The sequence below is a fragment of the Zootoca vivipara genome, chromosome 3, assembly GCF_963506605.1.
Source record: "Zootoca vivipara chromosome 3, rZooViv1.1, whole genome shotgun sequence".
Taxonomy (NCBI): domain Eukaryota; kingdom Metazoa; phylum Chordata; class Lepidosauria; order Squamata; family Lacertidae; genus Zootoca; species Zootoca vivipara.
In genome coordinates this window covers 49,633,249-49,652,854 of record NC_083278.1, presented here as the reverse complement: position 1 = coordinate 49,652,854, position 19,606 = coordinate 49,633,249, and the positions used below count along the sequence as shown (strand labels likewise).

The following is a 19,606-nucleotide window of genomic DNA, read 5'->3' as shown; positions in this document are numbered from 1 at the left end:
TTAAGAGTGAGTCAGCTAGAATTTTTGTTAAAATATTCTCCATTATTTATGCTTAATTTTTTCCTTTGAGTGAAGGTGTTCTCAAGCGGAATGTGAGCTCCCTCCTGCAACTCAGGAAGAGGCTGTTGTCCCATATGGGGATCCAACCTGTAGCGTAGGCATCACTGCTGTATTTTTATGGGGTTGGTTGGTTCTGGCCTTTCCTTCCCTTTCTCTGGAAAGCCCATTCATTTCCTACAACCCTACTCACGTTTCTTTTAGTGTTGGTCCCATCTCACCTGTCTTCCTCCAAGTAAATGTTGTAGCCATGATTATTAATTCTTCTAGTTACGTGAGTTTTACACTACTCCATTTTATGCACCTCTAGATATGCAAGAATTGTACAGGCTGCTTGGAGCGACAGATACCTTGTGTTTCACTGAATTGTCCTGTACTTTACAAGGTCTCAAGAGTGAGCAGAGAATTATCAAAGGCACCGTATCTTCGCCAGCTACTTGATCAATTTTAGATTGCCTATAATAGCAGGAATGCAGGTGCTATTTTTTTTATTAATGTTTACCATTCTAAAACTATCATGCATGGTCCTTCAATTTCATCTTGTCTAGAATTTTCATTCATTGTCGACCTACTCTGAGAAATAATAAATGTTTGTCCTAAGTAAATTGAAAAACACTTGTTAATCTATTAATAACTGACTTTTTACAATGTCAATTTTCCTCTTTCTTCTGCCTTTGTAACATACTGTTTTATAATACAGATGTTGAAATAGCTGTGTTAACATCTTGTAAATCCATTTCAATATAAAAACTTTCCCAGTGGGCTTCTGAAGTACTGAAAATCTTTGGGGAAATGTCATTGTGTTTTATTGAATTGTCAGTATCAGGATGTTACTTATAGATATCTCATCCACTTTATAATTTTGACTGCAGAATATTTTGTAAATAGACTTTTTTACTTTTCAAACAACTGAGTAAAAATAATGTGCAATGAATTTTATACGGACAATTTTAAAATTGGTTGGAGTATTTCTCCCAAGTTTTGCTTGATTCCAAGTAGCTTTGTTGTTTTGACCAGACTGTGCAAACAGTAGCGTGTAGCATTTTTGAAACATTTTCTAAAAATCACTGTCTTGCTTTAGCTATTAATTGGGGCATTGTGAAGAACTGTGCAAAGACATTTTTGTTACAAACCTGTGGGACTGTTGCAATACTTTAAATAAGAAATTTTATTCCATTTTTGCTTTTGTATAGACATTTCTATTGCTTCTAAATATGCTTAATATTTCATGATGTACTGTACAGTTAAATCTTATTTGCCATCATCTTGAGAAAATGTGTATTTAGAATATTTGTATAACTATAAAATTAAAAGGAATTATGTGGTCAGTGCATTTTTTAATTGAAAATCATTTTGTTTTAAAAATTAATGGAAACCATAGTAAAATAAAATAAATGTATGTGCATTTTTAAACTTCACTGTAGCTGTAGTGCTTTTCTTTAACAATAATGGCCAATGAGTTCCAAAATGACAGTCCCTAAAAACTGAAGCTAGTGTCAAAACCATCATTTTTAATTCTAAAGAAATCCACCTTTGATCACAATTTAGTATCACAATCCCCCAAGAATACTGTTAAATGACCTGTTTACACAATTGCTTCTTACCTTACTAAATTTTTCATGGCTTTGTCTATTGTGTGAACCTGGCACTCTTTTTCATAGTTCCTTTGGCCACCCCACAAGCAGGAGCACCTGGAAAACATACCAAACTATGGAGAGAGAGAATGGTTTGACTGAAACAACTCAGGATTTATTTCTGGTCTCTTGAATCATGGCTTAGTTACATACAAAGTTGGTCATTAGAGAAACAATGAATGTCATGGACTTGATTATTGGATTCCCTAAGAAATGGTGGTCAAGGCTCACATTGATAAATAAATAATTTTTATTCAAGAAAATATCACACTTCCCAATACCCCTGTAAACACAATCAATTAACTCCCTAGCTACATTTACATTACAAAATTACCTTACCAATAGACACACACTTGAGAGAAAATAATAATCAGACCCAAATAAGAGCTATAACATTTAAGGCAAATGTAGCATTGATTAGAGTTAAAACAAGTTGTCAAAAGGTGCAAATTGCAGAACTGATCTATTTCATAATGCCATTTCATACAAAACAATCACAAATATACCAGGAATAACATTTGCATTGTAGGAAAGGACCCGATTCCTCAAGTAAATACTGAGTTTTGAGTTACAGTACAGTATTTACAGTACTTAGAACCCCAAGCAAGAGCAAGAATCCTTAATATGACCTTTAATACCCAACACCCACAACTCAGCACAAATTCTTCAAAAACATAAGCTATTACCATGCTCTTGATTTGATTTCACCCAACAATCGGCAGCTATTTTCATCAACAAAAAGGCTACCACACAACCACATGGCTTCATCTGTGGCCCCAAAGAAACTTTGAAACCATAATTCAGCAACAACAGGTTTTCATAGTGCATGGAAAACTTCTTGTTATGGCAATGAGGTGCACCATTCAAAATGAGGAGGGTAAACAATCCCCTGCGCATATTCAATCCTTTATGCATGCGTAAAGTAGTATTTTGGATCCTAGTTCTTACAGGCAATAAGTTGGATATACACACTTCGGGCAGTTCAAACTGTTAAGAAATTTACTAATGAGATTCAGTTAATGGAAACACAATTAACTCTGGCTTTTTAAGTTTGTAATATTTCTAATTGTGAAATGGTGTACAAATTTAGTCTAATCCGCAATTTATTGCATATTAATGCTTAGTTTTTTAAAGACTGACATCTTCACTTATTCAGCTTTTAATATTAAGAATCATCCCATTGAGGTAGCTTCATTGTCTACAGCCAAAATGCTAGCTTTCCCAAGTTCCAGTCCACAATTCCTCTGTTTCACCATGAACAAACCACATACCACAGAATCTTGCCATTTAATTGTAAAGTCATAAATAATGCCATTCCAATTATACAGCAGTTACAAAAGAGCATTTATTATGTATGGACAGTCTGTACACTAATAAGTTGAGAACTTATGCCTGGATTGGAGTGGGGGAAGAAAGCACAGCCTGTGCTCTTCTAGTGAGTGCTTGCAATGTTGTGTTCTTTAAACCACATTCTGCATGTTCTAGAAAGAACACCTCTACCAAGTGGCATTATTGAGGGTAAGGATCTGGATGAACTGCCATTATAGATTACAGAATTTCCCTTCTACAGTAACCTAGCAAACTGCTGTTGCCATGTGCTTCAATAAAATAAAATGATATGACTTGTAAGTTCTGTTAATGAAAATAGGATGGATAGGGCTTACTCATACTAAAAGGGAAATAGATGTGCCTGGGTTTTAGCTTGCTCCCAGAGAAAGTACAGGCAACGATCAATTTAGGATTGTCTGAACGATGTGCAATCACCCACATGGCTCTGAACCTGAAGTAGCCCCCAAACCTCCTAAAGATGTCACGAAAAGGGGTGGGGCAGGAGCAGAACAGGCTTACACGTGCTCCATCGATGTGCACGGGAACATAACCTCCAAACAAATTAAAAATTGCCTGTATCAATAACATAAGTACTAAAGAATTAAATATTTTCATAATGTGATACTTTTGCTTTTCGAAAATAATTCAGATACAGCTATTCAAAAGCTGCAAAACAACATTTTTTTCACTTTCTTAAAAATATACTTATTATTAGAGTAAATCTTGGAATCAACATCTTAGGAACACAAAGATAGCTATTTACAGAATGAGGACTATCCCTGGTGCCCTCATAAGGTACCTTGCTAAGTATCACACTATGGTTCAAATGAAATGCAACCTCCTTTGGTCAAAGCTTGCTTACAATGTTCAGTATAGAAATCAGATATGAATCAAGACAGTCGTGATTATTTTACTACACTTCCCAGATGTAAGCTCACCATCTGCCTAAAGAACCACTAGAATATGGATTTATGAAAACCTGGCTTTTGTTTGCTTTTTCTACTACCATCACGCTCGCATAAATGGCTCCACCACATCATCCCTTTTTGCTACCTGCAAATACACAGTTATACCAAAAACCAAATTTAACTGGGATTGAACCAAGCTTCTCACCACTTTAATGAAGTGTCTGGTGAACCTCTTGTTCTTAAAGCAAGAGAGGCTTAGTCATTCTTACTAGAATTCTTTTGTTTTGGGGAGCCGAGAGTAAGCTGAGGAGAAGAATTAAAAATGTTTCTTGAAGAAGGGTGACCAGAGGTGGCAGGTGTTGATTCCCCTTCGATCTTCTTGGATGTTTCTATGACAGAGTTCCTCATAGTGTCATTCATCTCAATTACTTCAAAGTCTACTTCATTCCATTCTCTGCCATCATCATCCTCCTCCTCCTCCTCAAGATGAGAATGGGATAATAAGGCTTCCTGGAGCTCACCATCTCCAGCACCCTTCAGTTTAGCATCACAGGGTGATGTAGCTAATTTATACATCACGGGGAACAGCACTGATGTCATGGTTGCTGCTCCCAATGCAGAATACATGAGCACAGGGATAGCAGGAAAGTGTCCTTGAAGGAAGCCAACCACTGCAGGAATACACATTTCCCCCAGAGCTGCACCCATTACAAATAATGCTGCAGATTTCCCTTGGATGGTTGTATACTGCTCAATCCAGGAAATGCCGCTAGGGAAGATAGTCGCCATGGACGCTCCATACACTGCAGAGCCAAGCCACAGAGAGATTGGGTATGTACTAAACAGTGCCAGGAATAGGCATGACAGAGTGGAACCTATGACACTCAGAAGGATCATAGTTCCAGGGTAAGAGCAAGCAGCAAAACAGATTGCCAGTCCCCTGCAAGCTGCAAATGATCCCCAAAAGAGGGAATTCAACCCAGCTGCTTCATGTTCCTTCATGCCAGCAAAGGTTTTTGCATAGGTAAAAATGTAAGAACCATAAGTGACCTCTGCCCCTACATACCAGAAAAAGAACACAGAGAGGAGACATATGACGGCACGGTGGTATTTAGCAATCTCGTATTTCTGTGTGGAAAACTTTGTCCTGTCGCGGACGGGACTGCTCTTCAAACACAAAACAAGGAAAAACAATGCAACAAGCAAAAGATAACTGCCTATAACAACATAAGACCACATAAAGTTCAAGCTTAAATGCAGCTTCAGGACTGGTGTAGCAGCAGGAAGAGAATTCACGACAGACTGATTGTCAACATTACCACCCAACAGAACCGGAGAATCAATAGCGGAGCCACCTAGCGCCATCTTGGCCAGGATGGGAGCCACAAAAGCACCCAGAGCAAAACTGAAGTGTAAGGCCTGCATATGCGGACCGGCCTCTGCTCCCCATGTGTCCAAGGCAAGAACATTGCCACCTGTGGGGTAAAGAAAATATATAGGGTATAGTTTCCATATTCAGAAATTTCTTGGAACTACACATCATCACTCAAGAGCAACCTCACTCCACCTGCTAAGAACTCTGAAGGCTCCCTCATCAACAGGCACAGGAAACTAGAAGGGATTACAGTCAAACGAAAGGAAAGGGGGAGCTGTGGCTAGTTAGCCTGTTTTCAATTCCCAGTGTACCTTCCCAGGGTGGGAACCTCCAGTTGCCCTCCAGTTGCTGCTTGGCTTAAATCCCCATCAGCCACAGTCAGTAGGGCCAATATTCAGAGACGCCGAGAACTAGCACCCAACAGTATCTGTAAAGCCACAAGGAGCCCCCCCCCCACTCAGGAGTTGAGGGGGGAAGAAGTGATGAAAAGCAGATAGACTAGCAGCTCTTCCATCCCCACAAGTCTTACTAAAAGCCCTCTTCTCACACTCCCAATCCATATTCAGTGTGTGAAGAGTTAAGCTTGTACCTACTGAATCCCACCCTGCTGATGGGCCCTGTGCACATTCAACTGTAAACACATAGGGCCTGAACAAATGATTAGGACAACTAGGATAACCCTGGTTCCCCCATCACACATGCAAAGCCCTACATCATACTTTCACTCAGTGAGCACAGGTGAGGGGGGGGTTCAGGGGGACGACAACTGGCAGCTGTATGCGGGTCATGCCAGTTGGTGAATGAAACACAGGGGAGGAGAGCATAAGAGGTAAGACAGCAAGGAGTTCCTTCAAAATTCTCAACAGGCAGAATCCAGGTTCTCTCAAGTGACCAGCACTATATGCAATAATATGTATAGCATCTTAATTAAATGGAATCCATCTGCTCACCAGTATGCAGAATGAGGTCAACTTAACAGAACATATTCAATGTCAACTATAAAGCTTCACAATTATTTCAATAACTAAGTGAAAATTTCCATAAAATTCTGTAATTGTTAGCGAACAGTTCCTGCTGAAAACACTGTTTTGATAATATTATGAATAAATAGCAGGAGGTATTCAATGGCCTCTATTCACAGAAACACAGAAAGTTTGCTTGACAGTGACACTTCAAAGGTCAAAGGTTTGCTTACTGATAAGAATTTATATCCCATACTCTCATAAAATACCAGGGCGGTGTATAGCAATATAAAAACATTAAAATCAATCATTAAAATGACTGCCTTAAGAAAAAAGTTTCAAGGAAAGCACTTATGTTTGCAACAGAAAGATGCAGATACATTACTAGGCAAGATATCACAGCTGCTTGACCCTCTTACCAGCATTACACCATAGAAACAACCCATCATTGAAGACAACAAGATTACCTGCCAGCGATGCATTTTATGGCCCTCACTGCTCTACCAATATCATTTTCCATTTCTCCTTCAGAGCCTTTTCTCGGTTCTGGAACTCTAGTGGCTTCCTCCAGCATTGTGGCATTCACTTGCCGTCTCCCATTCACTGCTCCCCACTCCTACTTTCATGCTTCCTCTGGAACTGCTGCTCCCTCACTCAGAAATCATCTTTCACAATCCTTTCTTCTCTTAAAGCCCCCAGCAACTTGCGCTCACCAAAATCTGACTCTCTACCACCAGCATATACCTACCACTGCTGCTGCCCTCTCCTTCAGTGGTCTCTCCTTCTGGCACTCACCTCTTTCCTGTGGCTGCATTAGCATTGACCTCCCTGCTAATTGCAGTGCCTGACCACAACCACACCCATATCACTGTTTTTTAACCTCCAAAATCCATACTTCTGTATGATACTGTTCCCCATTACCACTCCATTCTGCTTCCCTTTATCACTCCTTGATCCTTCTCAATAATCATTTCAGATCAAAATCCTTGGCTCACCTTCTTCCTATTTGACAATATTCCCATCCATCTGCTTTAATATACATGACAACTGAAATGCTTTTTCTGTGCAGCCTGAGCAGGAGCAGTGAATGATGTAATAGTTAATTGTTGTAGCTTGTCTTCACTTACCCTACCCCACTACCCTGCTCGCAGTTGTGAAGAATATTCCTACGTTATGAATGGTTTGTATCACCATTAAGAAAAAGAGGTTTGAATAGGCCAATATATATTTCTTCAAGTTCTCAAAGTATTATTAACCTAGCTTAAGGCTGTCATCTGAACTAGCCAGATGTTTAACTGAGAATCAATCAGTCGGTCCATCATTTGAAAAATAAGACCTTAGAGTAGTCTTGCCCAAAAATGGCAACTAGACATTCTGTGTTGGCGACTGCAATCTTGGTTTAAAAAGCCTTTTGGCTCCTAGCTTATATATCTAAGTTTCTAACACCGCCTCTGCTGTGCTCCTTTGACCTTCACCTTTGAATTAACTGCCCCATTTACTGCCTTGGATACTCTCTTATCTTCAATAGCAACTGTTCTGTCTCTAAGCTCTTTGCTCCCTCATCTGTTTGATTATCACCATAGCTTCTTCAACACTGTGCACACTCCATCTTCCCCCACATGGTATCTCTTACCTCTTCCATGACCACTAAAGCAGTAGTTTTCTTCAAAGTGTCTCACTTTCCTGTTATTTCTGCTTCAGTTCAAGACCGTCTCAACAGCTGACTTGATTGCACTGCTCTCCCAAAAAACTCTTTTGCCCTTCTGATCCCTACACCTCTTCTATTCAGAATCACACACAGTCAATCAACCCTGAAGATTATCAAAGGCACCTTCTGCCATATCAACCTCCCATTGCTCTAAGATCATCTGCCAATGGCCTTCTCTGATTGCCAACACCAGAAGGCGGCAACTGCGAGACGGGGGGGGGGCATTTCAGGTGTGGTGCTCCAGTTATAAAATGCTCTTCACAAAGAAGCCGGCTTAGCATCAGCATTAGTTGGTTTCCCGGGCTTTTTAAGCTTTGCTGAGTGCTTTGTTAACTGCTGCTTACATTTTTACTGTAGCAGCTTTTTATATACTGTACTATATTTCTTTATATTGTATTTTTTATTTAAATACTGTAAGCCATTTTAGATTCAACATAATCCTAACTGAATCATTCAAAACAGGATGAATATCATGAAACAAGTGTTGTGGTTTTATTACCTGTATCAAGGACTCCCATTGCAAACCCAATGACAGACATCATGAATGTTAACAGAAGTGCTTTATTGCACCAGGGGATGACATAAAGACCCAGAGCTGTACCCAGCATAGAAAATCCTATAAGGGAGAAATAATTAAACACACCATTTTATATTGCACTTTTTAAAAGCTACAATTTATAATACTTGATTTCAAATCTAAGTTTATTCTGGATTTTTTTAATTCCAGGAAAATGTTTCAATTAGATTTAAGTAATAAACAGAAGACATTAGATTAGTCACACAAAATACCCTGTATGCTAGTTTTACATTTAGACATGAAAAGCATGCATACAGTATAATCTTACACAGGTCTCCTTAGACATATACTTGTCTACTCAGTGTGTGTTTCTCCCAGGTAAGTGGGAATAGGACTGAAGTCTTAAGACTCCAAAAGGTTAAGATTGCATATTGAAGCAGCAATCTAAAAAAAGTTATTAACATGCAAGGAAGCTACCCATAAAGCTGAATTCCATTGAATTATAACTGCTGAAGAGTCAAGCCATTTTAAAAAAACTGAATGACTTGCTTCAACGGTGCAAAGAAAGTATCAAACAGCCTGGGGAATGGGCTGTGGGAGCAAGAAAAACTTAATCCACTCCGTTTCCCCTCAGGTTGGACTGCATGCACAACCTTGTGACATACGTATTTGTGCCCTTACATTTTTGACTATGCAATTGCCCATCCAACTTTTGTGAATCAGGGCAATGATATAAAAATCAGTATTATTCCCTGTGTACTTACCCAAGAGAAGTTGGGCATTCATGCAATCAAAAAGTATACCGCCAATCAGAGAACCACCAAAGTACCCCGATGAACGGCCCACAAAAATATAAGAAATTTGACTGACATTTTTGTTCACATTTGCAGCCAGGTCTTCAAATGTGGGCCCTAGGATAGCAATGGCCATACCCTGGAAATAAATAAATATCAATGTGAAGTGCAAATCAAACATACTTTCTGTTATTAATAAACTTGGCATAAAAAAATAAAAATAAGTCAGTAGGTGACAACACTCCTTGCAATCCTAAGCACACTTATCCAGAAGTAAGAGCAACTGAAATCAGTGGGATAATGGGAGATTATTACTTGTAATTCAAATTTTTAAAGAAGTATCTTATCTACAGAATACAAATATTTATTCTCCCATTAAAAATTTTTAGGAGTAAGATCAAAAGCAGTTTTAAGATCAATTAAATGCTCATGAAACCACCCCAATCAGCTATATTGTGAACTAACTGTGGTTTCCAGATAATCGTCAAAAGCAGCAAGTACATTATGATTACCAGAGCTTATTTCAGTGCAAGAGGAGCCACTCTAACCAAAATGATGTGACTTAAAAAAAACTACTGGTACATGCTAGACATATAACCCCCACCTTCAATAGGTTGAACACCATGTCTGAGACAGAAGAATCACCTACCAACAGCACCTCCATTTTGCTGAGACTGGGCTTGGTAATGGATTAATAAATTTAAGATCAAACAACAATTTAGCACTTCCACTCTCCCACCTTAACCACAAAAAACTGCAGAGCATCAGCAGCATATGGATTGGCGACACCTGACTCAAAATCCTCAGAAACCACTAGGTGGTTTCATATAATAGGCAACAAGATCTTCATCCTTTGACCCTACAAATATACTTCTCCTTTTTACCTGGATTTTTCTGTTGCTGCTGCTCTGACCTATTTAATTTATATGGTTAAATATATATATTGCAAGCTATCTTAAGGCCATCCTGGCAAAAGGCAGGATCTAAATCCTAACCAACTGAGGGCTTCTATTTTGGGACTGCAGCTGCACTACACAGGAGTGCCCCATTCACCATATTATCCTTTGGCATCCTAGTGCCTTCCAGGTGTTTTGGGCCACAACCACCTGCAAATCTTCACTTGGCTGCAGTGGATGAAAACTCTAGTCCACATTCCTGGGAAGGCCACGCTAATATATTTCAAGTACTTGAGGAGAACAGTGCAATAGGCGCCCCGCAAATCCCTCCACCGCTGACTCCCTCTCTCACACACACCTGTGTGTACTTGTTTTTACGCATCTACTGGCGGTGACACCGCATTTCTGTCCGTGTCAAGGACCGGAACGTGCCGAGTCCCGTCCTGAAGTTCCTTCGGCTCCTCCGTGGACTGAGGGCCTTCGACAGCATTGCGAGGGAAATGCGAGGTCGCCTCGCATGGACAACCGGGGGTGGGGGGGGGAGAAGAAACCCTGGAAACTTTAGTTACAGGTAGGTAGCCGTGTTGGTCTGAGTCGAAACAAAATAAAAAAATTCCTTCAGTAGCACCTTAAAGACCAACTAAGTTTTTATTTTGGGTGGCACACGCCCACCCCCAGAAACTTTGAGTGACACAAACGTGCGCGCGCCCCCCACGCCCCACCCGCGCGCTTACCAGGCCCAGGAAAGCGGCGCAAAGAGCCGCCGATGTGCACCATTTTAGCGCCCGCCGCGGAGCCGCCGCCACAGCCGCTTCCCGCTTCGCCGCACTGTCGCCGCCGCCTCCAGCCCGGCTTCTTCGGCCGCCGCTGCCGCCCTCGGCCACCACGACCAGCGGCGGAAGGGCGAGCCGCGCAGCAGAGCCCCCGAGGGGCTCCTCCGAAGGCGGCGCCGCCGCCATCAACTCACTATCTGCCTCGTAGCGGCTTCCTCCTCCTCCGCCTTCATCCTCCTCCTCCAGACGAGCGAAGCGAACCTGCTTCTTCCTCTCGGCAGCGCCCGCCATCTCGACAGCCGGCAGCCGCTACGGCAGCGCCAGGCCACGTGACCCCGCGACGCACACGTGGCTTCCGCATGTTGCGCGGGGAAGGCCGGAGGGCCAGGCCGCACCTCCCCTCTGTTAAAACTACAACTCCCAAAATGCCCTGGGAAGCTGTGTGCCCGCTCATTCCTGTTTATTTCCGCGAAGGCCGTTCAAGTGTTCGCACTGGCTAATGTCGTTCAAATGTGCTTTTTGAGCTATGCCAGAACGATTCCCAGTTAGGTTGCCTGCTTTACGGAAGCGGTTTCCCGCCAGGTGAAAACGTGAAAACGAATGGCCAGGTCGCTACCTGCCGCTTGCTCGTTACTGTATTTTGTAGGTCTGGGCTTGACGGCTATTCCCGAAGTGCTGCCAAGGGAACGAACATGTTGACGGGGACAGAGATAGGAAAAGACTAAACTCTGAAGGGACCATTCCGCTGCCGGAAAACTGATTTATTGTGCATTTTGGGGTCCCCCGCCTCCACCCATCCACCCCCGCTGCCTTTTTACAGGGACGGGAGTGAAAGCTGTCTTTCGACATAGAAATTGGTCATTCCTTGTACAGTATGGGTATGTTAACTTGAAATTAAGAAGGGGAGAAGGCAATGGAGAACGCCAAACATTTTTTATGGTTATGGCTGGGTAACGACGTGACCATCCACTCAAAACAGGACTTGATGCTTTTTAAAACTAGGATCTTGCTGCGTGTGGAAAATGTCGTGTGTGTGGGTTGTCTTCAAGTGGTTAGAAAGAAAATGTCTTTCCACTTTAAGTTCCCCTTATACAAAAATTCACTGAAGCAGGCCTTTTCTGTCGTAGCCCCAACCCTCTGGAATACCCTTCCAAAGGAGATTTCGACATGATACTCCATCTCCTAAAAACTCGAGTTATTTACTCATGCCTATTTGGAGTCCTGAGTGTTACCCTGTTCAAGAGGCGACTTGCTATTTTAAATGATGGGAACAATGTATTTATTGTAATCTGAGTCTTTAGATGTACTGTTTTATCTACTGTATTTTTATTTTATCGTTTCTGTAGGCCGGTATATACTTTCTCAATAGCTGTGGGGCTGGGGCGGAGAGTGGCTTAGGAGAACCCTGTTCATAGTACCTTGCTAGAGGTGGGGCTGAGTAGTTTGAATTTCCACCCTGCCTACTGTGACCTCTGCCGATCAACTATCTGGGTATAAAGGTAAAGGGACTCCTGACCATTAGGTCCAGTCATGACCGACTCTGGGGTTGTGGCGCTCATCTCCCGTTATTGGTCAAGGGAGCCTGTGTTCAGCTTCCAGGTCATGTGGCGAGCATGACTAAGCCACTTCTGGAGAACCAGAGCAGCGCACAGAAACACCATTTACCTTCCCTCTTGGAGTGGTACCTATTTATCTACTTGCACTTTGACATGCTTTCAAACTGCTAGGTTGGCAGGAGCTAGGACTGAGCAACGGAAGCTCACCCCGTCGCAGGGATTCAAACCGCCGGATCAGCAAGCCCTAGGCTCTGTGGTTTAACCCACAGTGCCACCTGCGTCCCTTATCTGGGTGAATTTTCTGCCTTGTCAAAATGAAAACGGACATCTATCTGGGTATAGATGCCCGTTTTTATTTTGACAAGGCAGAAAATTCACTACCCTGTTTTTTCAAGGAGGTAACAAAATATATAATACAACTAAATAGTTGGCAATGGGTTTTTAATATTTGAGACAGGGTTATTAAACCTTTGCTGTCACCACACTCCTTAAGCATGGCACATGCACAGAGAAGCACAGCTAAGAGAAAAAGCCTCATATACATGGGACTAAGCTACAGTATTAAGAAAACAAGTGAGATAAAGTTGATACTTCGGACATAAGCAGTTTTTTTCTTTTAAGCAGCTAGAATGTTGGTAATAGGAATATGGCTAGAAGTAAAACTTGTAAATTTTTATGTTTTCAGATAGTGTGATAACTAAAAAGGTCTTCTTGAGTGTTTATTGTATAAGTGGAGGAGGTAGAACTACAAATATGTGAAGAATCAATCTTACTCTTCTAAAGAATTATGACTGGGTACTTTGCAAGTCAGTTTATTGCATTTCACTGATAAGGCAAAATGTCAAAAGACGTAGTTACTGATGCTCTTACTTTCTTGGTACTGTCCTTATCTTGTAAACAAGTACAGTACAAGTAACAAATGCTCCCTTGTATCCATTTAGTTACACAGGATGTACATTCTGTACCATTAGTATTTATGACGTCTTTATTTTCAACCACTTTTAGTGCTGCATTCTTGAGATGGAGCAAGGCACAATTATAAAGTTTATAGAATTCTGCACACTTTTTCATATCACACAGTATACTTTTTAAATCAAAGAAGTGATCCAAGAGCTAATTATTGCAGAGTGCAATACCAGCACATTAAAATGAATCTTTTAGAAGATGTAGCACAGTAAATTAGAAGTGAGGTGGGCCTTTTTCTGCCTGCTACTCAGAAGCATGTCCCATTGTGTCCAATGTGATACAGTACATCCAAGTAAATGTGTGTAGGGTTTGCATAGATAAGCCACTCCCTTGTGTGTGTGTGTGTGTGTGTGTGTGTGTGTGTGTGTGTGTGTGTGTGTTGTAGAATAAATAACAGCATGCTAGTTCAAAAATTGCTTCTTTTTCATGGGATTAATTTATGCTGCAAGAAACACTTTTTTCTCAGATAGAAAGCTTTGTTCACATAGTAAAAGGTGAACTTTTTTTTACATTCACATGGGTTACACAGCAGTAACAAAAACTTCAAAGGCTATGTCTCCCACCCCTCCACCAATAGCAATGGGCCCAATAGGATTTTGGTTCCATTTATGAATACTCTAATATTATCTGCACCAAATAGAAAAGTGTGCATTTATTGTAGGATGTGTCATGTGCCACTCTACTTCCATGATCACACTTTCAGATTTTGCATTGTACATAAAAATTGTGTAGAGCAGACATGAGGGGCAAGGGGGGGGGGCTTCTGAAGTGCATGAACAAGTTGTGCAATTTTTAAAGTTACATTGCAACAATCCTATTACACAACTATCCAGTTTCTAACATTAATAGTCCCTGCCTTAGACATGTTAAAAGCAAAGCTTGAGAATTATTTAATAAAATCCATGCTTTTAGAAAAACTTTGGTTAATATTGTAAAGATGAGACAGAACAAGCACAGATTAATTTTTTAAAAAATACTGTTGCTTGTTCCTTTACAAGGATTTGGGGTTTCTGTTGCTTTTAAAATAACCTTCAGTGAATAAACGGTTCATCTGGTACCAATCACTTTAAACATATACATGTGATAAATTGGCAGATTGACGATAGATTTTTAAACATTGTCATGTGCATTCTGTTATACATACAGATAATGTATTAGATACCAGTAGTAAAACACTGCATGCTATTTGTAGAATAAAATGTGTTTTTAGTCAAAACAATTTTGTTTTGTTACAGCTTTTAAATAATCTTTGTGTGTGGACATAGAGATGCTGTAAATATCTATATAATTGTGCAGATGACACACTGGAACAAGCTAGTTCATTCGTCTTGCTACAGTACTTTATTTTGAGCGTTTGTCCTCCACAAAAATCTCCCTTATTCTGTTTGTACTTTGCATAGTCAGGGAAGGCACACTGACATTAGAAGGAGGAGGGGGAATCTCTGGAGACTTGAATACAGTTTTGGATTTCTCAACTCCCAGCATGCTTCATGAGACTTACAAAGGTTTCTTCTTTCAAATCATGAAGGCTAAGGAATATCAGTGGACTTTCAGACAAACTGTTCCCAAATAGATAGGCAATAGGGAAGATTTGCTGTGTGGCAACATATTTACCCATCCAATATGCAACTGCAAGTGTCAAAACCACACCTCTTGGAAATGAAAGAAGTGGTTTTTTTTGTGATTTGAGAAATGATAGACCCACTTCAGGAAAACATGATCATAACGATTTGATGACAACATGCAGGTGCTCTATAAAGTGTACAATTCCACACTCAGTGCCTAGTTTGGAAGCCCATCCCACCCCCAACTTAAATGTGCACAATATTATGCTATTTCCCCCTTGTTCTCCCTTCCCTCTTGCTGCTTCTGGAAGAAAGATTCTCTCAAGAGAGAAATTCATTCCCAGTGTACATACCTCAGTATCTGAGAAATAGCAGCAACATCTTGTTAAGTCTTAGTAGGTTTTTAACATTATCAAGAAATATGAAGGCACTTTATCAAGAACACCACCTCTGAGACTACACATACACCTTCTACAAGCCTCTTAGGTCCTCCAAAGACCTCACATGGACACTGAATCTAATCCAATCTCTAAGTCTCCTTGGAAGAAGTAGTTGAAGGCAGTTTGCTATTGTTTCTACTCCATAGTTTTTCCATGATCCCATAGTGAGCAAGGAACACTGATTCTTAGCCCTGATCTTTAAGGAACTAGAAAGAGAATGAAATTATTTTGGCAGAATGTTTTTTAGAGACCATGCAATTAGAGACTGAAGCTCTGTTTCAGATCCAAAGGCTGTTTCTACCCCACTGGGGTGTATATATTGAAAGAAAGCGGGTATATAGACCACAGAAGGCAAATACAAGGTGTCAGATGCTTTTGGGACATTCAGAAAAGTATAGCTTGTGGTTTGAAACTTGGAGGAGTAAAGGGTCTCCCCATCAATCTTGATTTCATTAATTCTTTCAATTTCAATAATTGAAAGAATTTCAATAATTCTTCTCATACCTGCTGTTAGTAGCAAAGAGAAGCAATCTCTTGCCTCCATATATGGGCTATGTTGCTTTGTATATCTCTTGATACTGCAACAGAAGGACTCAGTTGCATAGCAGGACTGAAACCAGAATGTTAGTGAAAATATTAAGTATGCCCCTTGATTTGAACTGATCCATCAAAAGAAATCACAAGCAGTATTACTACACTTTGGGTTAAATAATGAAAATACACAAATCTGATAGAGAACAGTTGCCTCACTGTTTTCCTAATACAGGATGGAATCCAATGGGTGTCACTGCACTAATGAAATGTACCTATCCAATGTGAGGTAGGGGTTTTTTTTGGCAACTACCCCTGAATCCCCTCGCCCAAATCTGGCAATTTTTCTTCCCCCTCCATCCTAGCCAGATCTGTCTGGAGGATACCTCAAGAGAAGATTGTTGGGTGCTGAATTACAAAGAAGGAATTGCCATATACTGCTCCCCATTTGTGGAATGCTCTCCCCAGGGAGCTTCAGCTGGCACCTGCATTATATACCTTTAGGCACCAGGTGAAAACATTCCTCTTCAACCAGGCCTTTGGCTGAATGACATCCAATACCCTTTTACAGTCATACCTCAGGTTATGAAGACTGCAGGTTGTGTGTTTTCGGGTTGCGGACCGCGCCGAACCCAGAAGTACTGGAACGGGTTACTTCCGGGTTTTGGCACTTGCGCATGCACAGAAACACAAAATGACATCATGCGCAGAAGCACCGAATCTCATCACGCACATGCGCAGACGTGGCGCTTCAGGCTGTGAACACTGCAGGTTGCGAATGTGCCTCCCGCACGGATCACGTTTGCAACCCGAGGTAAGACTGTAAATATGTTGTGGAAGGGAGGATTATTGGTTTGTTTCTGTTTATATTTTTATCATGTATTTTGTGTTTTTTATATTGTAATTTTATGTTGTGAACTGCCCTGAAATTTATGGGTATAGGGCAGTCTACAAATTTAATAAATAAATAAAATAAATTGACCCCCTACCCACTCTATTGGTGGATGGCTTCCAGCAGCAGAGCAAAACCCATTAGATTTCATTCAGTATATGTGATTTTATAATTACTAGTAACCTATTAAGAAAGGTGGTGTAAGAACCGTGTTTTTCACATACACACAAATAATTAGCTTATCATTAACTCAGCAGTTTAATTTAAATTATTTTAAAAATAAAGAGTTATAAGGTTACCATGATGCCACCCACCTTTAAAATACATGAAGCAAATAAATGAAGAAATGGAAGAAGGTTCCACTGCAGAGTTAAGCAAAAGTTAAATTGTCACTATTGCATTATGAAACTACGTTTTCATAGTTTACTGCAATGGTTTACTGGGGATTAAAAGCTAAAGCTGCAATCTTACACAGTATTAGGCATTCTTAAACCCATTGAAATCAGTGGTCTTAGGCATGGCAAAATCTGCATAGAATTTGTTTTTAAGATGATCAAAAAAGCTGTGACTCCACATTGCAAACCCCACAGATCTTTTTAAAGATTAAAAATAGTAGCTTTGAGAACATTAGCATGTTACTAATAATTCCAGGTGCATGCCACCATTAGGTGAATCATGAAGTTGCTGGATGCATTCTGAAAGGATTAGTTAGTAGAAGGGGAACATTTCTTGAGTTCCAGAAATGCAGTCATATGTGTTTGTTTTAAATTCTCCTGACACATGCCCTCACTAGCATGTATTCTGATGACAAAAAGCTCCATGTAGTATGTGGAAGTGTGTTTTGAGACCACCTAAAAATGGGTGAAAGGCATTTTTAGCTATTAACCATTTTGTTTTAACCTTAGTACTTTGATAGTTCTCATTGTGCCTTTGCTTTTGAAGTACAATCATATGGTACATTCAATTCATAAACAGAAAGCTAACCTAGTTCTTATAAAAATAAATTCAATCTGGTAGGAAAAATATCAACCATTAAATAACGGACTCTGATTCTTTTCTGGGTTTTTCATATGAGTCTGGCACTGAGGTGCTTTTGATTTCCAGCATTTTCTCCATAGTTTTCCCATCCATAGGGCTAGCTTGTTCTTTGGGTTTCTTCTTTTCATGCACCCATGGGATGAAACACAATACAGCTCCTCCGATCATTGGGGGAACTCCTGCTAGGTAGAATGCTACATCGTAAGTACCTAGGTGATCTTTAAGTATTCCTGAGGAAAAAGAAAATGGTACAGTATTCAGTATTCTGTGACAAAGTAACAGACCTGAATACAACGCATGCCATGTTGTTTAATATACCGTAGCAGCCCTCAACTTCAGTATGGTAATAGAAGCAACATTGTTAATGGAAAAAACAATACTGATCTGAAATCTCTTGAGAAAGTTACATAATTATACAAACAAAGCAAAAGGAAAACACACCATTCTACACTTTGGAAGCAATTACTACCAGCACTTTCACATGCTTCCTAAACAGATTAGAAACAAAAAAATTCTGCCTACCTGCAACAGGTGGACCAACTATCATTGGAACAGACATGAAGCCCAAGAGGAATCCAATTGCCTGAGAAACATACTGTGCACCAACTAGCTCAAAGGCAATTGGTGCCATAATGCTAATGAAGCAGCCATCAAAAAGACCCATGAAGAGGCAGACAGCAATAAGACTTCCAAAGGAGTCGCATAATGGAATCATCATAGACATCAGGCCAATGAAGAAAAATGAAATCACCTACACATTGGTAAAGGAAAACGTAATTGTAAAATCAGAATAAAGGGGCAGGTTTCAGGGTACTAAATATTATGAAGCCATTTCAGATTTTGTTGTGGTTAAACAATTAAAACTGCATTTATTCAGGGAAAGGTTTTTGAAACCTTACAATAAAGGGAGCACGTCCATTTATTTTCCATTCATTTTCATTTGGAATGGTCTGAGTTAATTGTAATTTCTATAATTTATAATAATTGTTTTATGTAATAATTTTCATTTCATTTTGTAAACTGCCTTGGATGATTTTGCATTTGAAGGTGATAAAAAATATTTTAAATAAATAATTTCTTAGAACAAAATAATTGCAAGGATATTGCATTTCCCCCACCATTTAGAGAGGCTATTTGCATGCCATGGGCACCTACTGAACATTTTCTGAAACTCTTCCCAATATGTACACCACCTAGTTAAAAGTTTAATTTTGTTATGTCATAAATATTTTTATTGTGTTTCACACTACCACAAGTGTGGCAATGTCTATGTAGTTCTTTACGAATAAACCAGAAAAAGTAGCAATCAGCAACAAGGAAACACCTGTCATCTGCAGCAGTGACCTGCCACTTTATAAACTTTTGGAGTGAGGAGAATTATTTTTTGCCAGTTGTGTACTTCTCATCTCTAGTACTAGAGAAAATGTTTTTAAATAAGTCTTATTTAATAAGGGAAAAGAACAACAGTGAAACTGAGCATAACAACAACCCTGTATCAAGGCAATCCTCTCTAGAACTTACTTCACTCTGCTGGGGACTAGATATAGTGCATGTTTACTGTAACAGCATTCACAAAGCATGGAAGGATTATCATCATCATCACACTGAACTCACACACGCCAGACCAATTTCAACATTCAATCCATGGTATAATCTTGCAAGCTT

At 40.1% G+C, this 19,606-nt stretch overlaps 3 protein-coding genes across 5 annotated transcripts in view; 1 reads left to right on the top strand and 2 right to left on the bottom strand.

Annotated features, from left to right (window-relative positions):
- REV3L (REV3 like, DNA directed polymerase zeta catalytic subunit) overlaps nt 1-2,041 on the top strand; it is a 58,890-nt gene extending 56,849 nt beyond the window's left edge. The window contains exon 32 of the mRNA XM_035109081.2: nt 368-2,041. Coding sequence (XP_034964972.2) covers nt 368-508 — 141 coding nt within the window. The 3' untranslated portion in view covers nt 509-2,041. The remainder of the gene's footprint in view (nt 1-367) is intronic.
- MFSD4B (major facilitator superfamily domain containing 4B) lies at nt 1,924-11,289 on the bottom strand. 3 transcript variants are annotated; one of them, XM_035109082.2, is made up of 4 exons: nt 10,915-11,289; nt 9,255-9,423; nt 8,473-8,589; nt 1,924-5,403 (listed from the first exon to the last, which is right to left on the bottom strand). In XM_035109082.2, exons 1-4 carry the CDS (start codon nt 11,242-11,244, stop codon nt 4,184-4,186), a joined length of 1,836 nt encoding a protein of 611 aa, XP_034964973.1. In that variant the 5' UTR covers nt 11,245-11,289; the 3' UTR covers nt 1,924-4,183. The 3 variants fall into 3 exon arrangements, with proteins under 3 accessions (XP_034964973.1, XP_034964974.1, XP_034964977.1); XM_035109083.2 differs by having other exon boundaries at nt 9,255-10,732; nt 10,915-10,983; XM_035109086.2 differs by lacking the exon at nt 10,915-11,289 and adding an exon at nt 10,539-10,899.
- Nucleotides 11,290-12,874: 1,585 nt separating this feature from the next.
- The window catches only part of SLC16A10 (solute carrier family 16 member 10), a 40,852-nt gene continuing 34,120 nt past the window's right edge, over nt 12,875-19,606 (bottom strand). Inside the window, exons 5-6 of the mRNA XM_035109080.2 lie at nt 18,464-18,692; nt 12,875-18,171 (exon numbers count right to left, since the gene is read on the bottom strand). Of these exons, the coding sequence (XP_034964971.1) occupies nt 17,936-18,171; nt 18,464-18,692 (465 nt within the window). The 3' untranslated portion in view covers nt 12,875-17,935. The remainder of the gene's footprint in view (nt 18,172-18,463; nt 18,693-19,606) is intronic.